Raw genomic sequence first — 6,668 nt, forward strand, 5'->3', positions numbered from 1 at the left:
AAAATCTCTATCCCATCCACACACTACTCCTTTCCCCTGCCGAGTGAGTCACGCCTACCCCGAAAGGGAAATGGCTTAATGGTGTAATAAAAATAATAATAACGTACCTTCTTTTTAGGTCTATTCGTGAAAAGCAAACCGCATTGTCCTTTGAGTGCATTTGCCAACTTGTGAGCACCTTCAGAAACTTCTAATTCTTCTGATTTGCCAAAAGCTAGAGCCATTATTTTGTTTTTTCCAAAGAAAAATCTACTGTCCATCCACTCGGCTCTCAAATCTTTTAGTTTATTGTTGCGCATATTTTGTACAGAAAACAAAAATATACGAGCATACTTTTCCGCGGATTCTCTGATGTCTTCAATTATATGCTGCTTTAATTCTAGACCCTTTTTCTTTGTTTTGGTCAGAGAAACTGTAATCAAAATCGTAATAATTCTTTTAAAAAGGTTCTTTCGAAGACAACAATTTTTATTGTACATTTAAAGGATTAATTATATTTTTTAAAGTTATTTATAATCTTTTACTCGTTGAAACATTTAAAATAAAAGTCACGTGTTTTTAATGTTGAACACTTTAAATTTTAGTTGCATTTAAAAGACCAATTTAAACTATTTTAACTTTGCTTTCACCGTAAAGTTGATAAATAAAGTGGCAATTGAAAATAATTTTATTTATTTAAAAATATTATTTTCTGATTTCTTCCGAAACTGGGTGACTGAATTTTAGGAGCTGTTTTCAGTTTATTGAACTTTTAAAAAAGGTTACGATTTTCTGCACGATCAATTTTGTAAATCAAAATTTTAAAATGAGTGATTGTATTTCACGATATAATTTATTTCTAAATGCTTATAAACAAAATTGATAAGAGAGAACATTTTAACTTAAATTATTTTTTTTAATTATAGAGAATTAATTTTGTGTTTAACGTTATGATATAGTTATATTATTATTAAAATAACAACTATTAGATTTTTCGTTGAGAATTCATATTTTTTTGTTGAAAATATGATTAATTGGTTAAAAGTTGAACTAGTTTGTTAAAAATACATTTTTTTGTTTGTTTAAGATGCATGATTTTAGTTAAAAATTAATTTGTTTGAAAATTAACTATTTTGTTGATAATTTAAATATTTGTTTAAAATTTAATATCTGATGGGTGATTTTAACTTTTTTTTTATTAAAAATTAAAATATTACATTTTTCGTTGCGAAATAATATTTTGTTGTTGAAAGTTTAATTTCGTGATCAAAAGATGAACTACTTTGTTAAAAATACACTTTTTTGTTAAAGATTCATTATTTTAGTTAACAATTAAATTGTTTGTTTGAAAATGTAACTATTTTGTTGAAAATCCGTCTTTTTGCAGTATTCTTCTTAATCTTCTTCGTTGAGAATTCATATTTTTTGTTAGAAATTAATCTGTTTTGGTTGAGAAATCAACTATCCGTTTAAGAATTCGTATTTTTTTCATGAATTTAATTTAGTTTTTGTTTTATAATTAAATTATATTATTTTTAAAATATCAAATATTACATTTTTCTTTGAAAATTCAAATTTTTTGTTTGTAAATTCGATTACTTGGTTAAAATTTAAACTAGTTTGTTAAAAAAACATTTTTGTTTATGTTAAAGATGCAATATTTTAGTTAAAATCTAATCTGTTTCTTTGAAAATATAACTATTTTGATGATAATTCAACTATTCGTTTAAAATTTCATGTTTGATGGGTGATTTTAACATTTTTTTTTATTTAAAATAAAAATATTTTGAAATAAAATATGAACTATTACATTTTTCGTTGCGAGATAATATTATGTTGCCGAAAGTTTAATTACGTGGTTAAAAGTTGAACTACTTTGTTAAAAATACACTTTTTTGTTAAAGATTCATTATTTTAGTGAACAATTAAATTGTTTGTTTGAAAATGTAACTATTTTGTTAGAAATTCGTCTTTTTTCAGTAAATGAATCTTCTTCGTTGATAATTCATATTTTTTTGATAAAAATTAATCTGTTTTGGTTGAGAAATCAACTATCCGTTTAATATTTCGTATTTTTTCATGAATTTAACTGTTGTTGATTTATAATTAAATTATATTATTGTTAAAATATCAATCATGACATTTTTCTTTGAGAATCCATCTTCTCCGTTAAAAAATTAAGTTTTTTGCTGAAAATTTGATTTGACATATTTGAAATCTTCAAACATTTTATGAATTTACTCAAGGATCTTACGAAAATTATATATGACTTTAAAAAAACTGATAATACTTGAAAGCTTCTCAAATCTAAAAGTCTATTTTTAGTTCCAATTTAAGTATTCAAAAACTTTTAACAAATATTAGTTCGAAATTTGTATTTTGTATTGAAACTGATTTTTCCCTATTCATAGGAAAACATAGCGCCTCTTACAGGTTATGTTCAAACCAGAAAACGAAAATTGGTATGATTATTTCGGGAATTCGAATAATTATTGCTTAAGAATTAAATTTTACTTAATGTATAATATTCTAATTTTGTTATAAGTTATAATAAAATTAAGGAAGGAGAGAACTAGGCATATTTCTTTCTAGGTTATGTTTCCTTATTGTGTACTTTAAAATGGATAAGAACTCAAAAATGATTCAGGAAAACCTTTAGAATAATAAGAAATTTACTTACTCTTCTTATCTCGCTTTGATTTCGGCATTTTGTTTAATAATTACTCACAATTAACACAAATTTAACACAAGTTTATAAACCACGCTGACAAGCATGTGCTTAGGCTTTTCGTTTTCAAAACGACAGATGGCGTTCAAACTTCAAATTTGCGGTTGCGTTTAGAAATCTTCGTTCCATTTTTCCATTTTTATTTATATTTTTTGAGGATAAACACCTAATTTAAAGATGAAATAGACAGAAAAATAGTTTTTAAATATTTAAGTTCAAAGCTGCATTGAGAAACCTAATTTTTATTTTATGGATAATTAAAAAAAAATTAATTATGTGATGATAACAACTTTATGTTCAGACAAATAAATCTCCTATCTGAAAAACCGGAAGAATTCAAAATATAAAACATAAATTGATATAAAATTCAAATCCACTTAATTTTGGATTAGATCTTATTTTGGAAAATAGAATCCAATTTCTTTCTAGATTAGGATACAATATAGTATAAGAAGCTTTTCATAAGATAAAGGACATTTTTTTAAAAGTAAATAATCGCAGAAAATAGCAAAGTACAAAAATATCAAAAAAATTCAACTGGCGGAATTTTTAAACGGCCGGAAAGGTGTTCCGAACGTAGTCCAAGATGGCGGTATCCGGCGACAGTGCACTCCGTGAGTTCGTAGTAGACGGGAGCCGTTGAAATTCGCCAAAGCCTTGATTTTCCAGGCCGCTAACTGCACTCAAAAGGTGAGTTTTTCCCGCAGAATTTAATCAGACATTCTCCAGAGTCTCAGAATATCATATCAATCCCTATATTTCGCGACCTGTCGCTAATAAACCCTGAAAAGTGCAAGTTCTCGAGCCGTGTGAACCCCGTAGCATTAGCACTTTGGCATGTCGAATAACTCGAAATAGTTAATTATCGCGAGCGATTCGGAAATGACTCTATCCCCCATTGTCCTGTCTTCGCCCTTTGTATATTTTTCGATCGCTGAAATCTTCTGGTGGCAGTGTCCGCTTATCAAAGATCAAAGCTTATCAGTGAAGGTAGTCGTTTTCCACGGTAGTGACGCACGCCACGCCATGTTGTATATTTCACCGGCGAAAAATCAAAAATTCAGCAACTTTTCACATGTGAAAAGCTTGCAGCGCGACATTACTGTTGACAGTTTTTGATTGACATCTCGAGACTTGAGAGCACTTCGCATTTGACAGACACGTTTTGACACGCATTATGTCCATATATGGACTGCAGAAATGGGAGATCGTAGGCCGGCGCACTTTTATTTTTCAGTCTTCTCTGGGATGATTTCATGTTTGACAATGGCGCAGAAGGTTGTCTATTTTTTTATTGATTTTATTATCCTCTTTTTATCACTGTTTTAAACTTTTTTCATCAGTGTTGATTCGGTTTTATTTGTGCCACTTCGGTTCTTTTCTTCGACCAGCGAAGAACTGGATATTACTGACGGCTGGTCGAAATCGGAGCAATATGAATAATTCAAATTGTAACTTCTTGAAAGCTTGTTATTTTTAAAGATTTTGAAGGGGCGAATTTAAACACGGATTTCAAAATATATTACTGTAATTTCCAAGTGCTGGATTCGAAATGGCATACTATCAATTTCAAATTATTCAGTTTTTTTAAAAGTTATTAATACCAGATTTCACGCTCTTTCCCCTATTTCCCTCTTTCTTAACGAATTCCTTTTTTTCTCTTGTTTTCAAAAAACTTCCCCCTTTTTTCGTCATTTCTTCGAAATGCGAACTGAATTAATGGAACCCAATAAGAAAATCCAACTATTTTTTGTTGAAAGTTCATTCTTTTTATATGAAAACTCTACTATTATATTTTTTGGTCGAAAATTCAACTGTTTCAAACACTCGTCTTTTTGGAAATAAAATTTGCCCTTTTGGATTACAAATTCATCTTTTTGTTGAGGTTAAAGTGTCAACTATTAAATTTCGTTTTCAGGATTCACCATAATTAATTCGAATTTCAACTACCCCATTGAAAATTCGTTATTTTCTTTGTTTCAATTTAATTTTTACCTAATAAATTAGCAATTCCATTTTTGGTTGAATTTTTTTTTTTAGCCTAAATACAACTATTTTATTAGAAAGTGATATTTTTTGTTCGAAAATTTATCTACTCGTTTAAAAGCTGAATTTTTTTTTATAAATTAGGCACTGTGTAACTTTCATCAGTGCCGGGGCAGTAGCTATGCGTACGGAATTTTCCGTAACATTAACCCTAAACGAGCTGAAAAACTATAAAAGTGGCGGAAAATTCCGTAGCCATAGACAGTGCGTATTAATTATTATTATCCACTTTGTTAAAAATTCATTTCATTGGTGGAAGGTTTAACTATTCTATTGAAAATCCATTTTTTGATGTTTTAGATTAATTTTTTTAAACCGAAACTTCAAGTATTCCATTTTTGGTAATTAATTGGTCGTTTTTAGTTGATAGTTCAACTAATTGGTTTTTTTTTCTTGGCTGTAAAATCTTTTTCGGTAAAAAAAAAACTATTTTGTTAGAATTTCATTTTTCTTGATGAATTCAACTTTTTATTGAAAATAAAAATGTTTTTTATGTTTTTAAAATATCAGCTATTACATTTTTTGTGGTAAATTAAAAATTTATCTTTATGTTGAAGTTGAAGTATCAACTGTATTAGATTTATTGTCCAGAATTTATCCTTTGCTCAAATTTCAACTACCGCGTTGAAAATTCGCCATTTCGTTTTAGTTAATTTTATTCAACTTATAATTGAATAATTCAATTTTTGGTTGAAAATTATTCCTTTTTCTATTTAAAATTAAACTATTTGGTTGAAAATTCAAATATTTTCATAGAAAATTGAAGTTTATGTAGAAAATACGTATTTTCGGGTTAAAAATTTATCTCTTTTTGTAGAAATGTAATTTGGTTTAGAATTAGTCTGTTTCGTTTGAGAATGTAACTATTTGATAATAATTAATTATTTAGTGAAACATTCAACTATTTTCTTAAAAATTCATTTTGTTGGTTGAAGATTTAACTATTTTGTTGAAAATTCTTTTCTTTTTTGTTTGAAAATTAATTTTTTTTAATTAAAAGTACAAATATCCCATTTTTTGTCATTAGTTGATCGTTTTCAGTTGATAGTTCAATTATTTGTTTGATTCTTTTCTTCTTTCGTGACTTTAGAAAATTTTTTAGTTAAAAAATATACTTTTTTAGAACAGTCGTCTTTTTGGTTCAGAGTTCATCTCTTTTGGTTGATAATTTAATTATTTTGTGGAAATTTCAATTATTTTGTAAAGATGTCATCTTTTTGGTCGAAAATACAACTAATTATGATTGAACGTTCGTCTTTTTGGACAAGAAATTCATCCTTTTGAATACGAAATAAAAATTTTGGTTGAAAATTCATCTTTTGGGCTGAAAATTAGTCTTCAATTTTTTTGTTGAACATTTAAATGTTTTGTAATAAATTTGCCTTTTTAGCTTAAATATTTTGAAATTAGTTCAAAAAACAAATATCTGAAAAATCTTTCTTATTTGCAATATTGTCTTTTTAGTTGGAAAATTCATCTCTTTTGGTTAAGGATGAAACAGTTTGTTTGAAAATTAATCTGTTTTAGTTGCAGATTCATCTATTTTCTTGACAATTCGCCGTTTTTGATTTAATTGAATTGTTTTTTATGTAAAATTGAAATATTATTCGTTGAAAATTTAAGTAACACGTAGAGCTGTCTTTTTCTTTTTGAAAGTTAATTTTTAATACTTAAAATCAAATTATTGCATTTTTGGTTCAGAATTGATCCTTTTTGGTTTAACATTGAGTAATTTGGTTGAAAAATGAACTAGGTAGAAAATTGAAAAAGCTTTCACAACACTTTCTAAAATTTCGAAAAGGAATGTACAAGGTTTTAAAGCAAAATTTTAAGATCACAAATTAAAAAAAAAAATTATTGAGTCATTTTAAGAGATTTGGAAAGTTTAAAGCGTTTCAAAAAAAAAAAAAAAAAA

General features: G+C 26.9%; 2 protein-coding genes across 6 annotated transcripts in view; one reads left to right on the forward strand and one right to left on the reverse strand.

Moving 5' to 3' along the window:
• The window catches only part of LOC117175322 (mRNA turnover protein 4 homolog), a 9,418-nt gene extending 6,630 nt beyond the window's left edge, over nucleotides 1-2,788 (reverse strand). The window contains exons 1-2 of the mRNA XM_033365031.1: nucleotides 2,660-2,788; nucleotides 108-412 (exon numbers count right to left, since the gene is read on the reverse strand). Of these exons, the coding sequence (XP_033220922.1) occupies nucleotides 108-412; nucleotides 2,660-2,687 (333 nt within the window). The 5' untranslated portion in view covers nucleotides 2,688-2,788. The remainder of the gene's footprint in view (nucleotides 1-107; nucleotides 413-2,659) is intronic.
• Nucleotides 2,789-3,296: 508 nt separating this feature from the next.
• LOC117175688 (14-3-3 protein zeta) overlaps nucleotides 3,297-6,668 on the forward strand; it is a 128,064-nt gene continuing 124,692 nt past the window's right edge. For all 5 annotated transcript variants that reach the window (XM_033365429.1, XM_033365427.1, XM_033365432.1 and 2 more), the window contains exon 1: nucleotides 3,297-3,397. The gene's annotated coding sequence lies outside the window, so the exon portion shown is untranslated. The remainder of the gene's footprint in view (nucleotides 3,398-6,668) is intronic.

Source organism: Belonocnema kinseyi, chromosome 6 (assembly GCF_010883055.1).
Source record: "Belonocnema kinseyi isolate 2016_QV_RU_SX_M_011 chromosome 6, B_treatae_v1, whole genome shotgun sequence".
In the NCBI taxonomy this organism is placed as follows: domain Eukaryota; kingdom Metazoa; phylum Arthropoda; class Insecta; order Hymenoptera; family Cynipidae; genus Belonocnema; species Belonocnema kinseyi.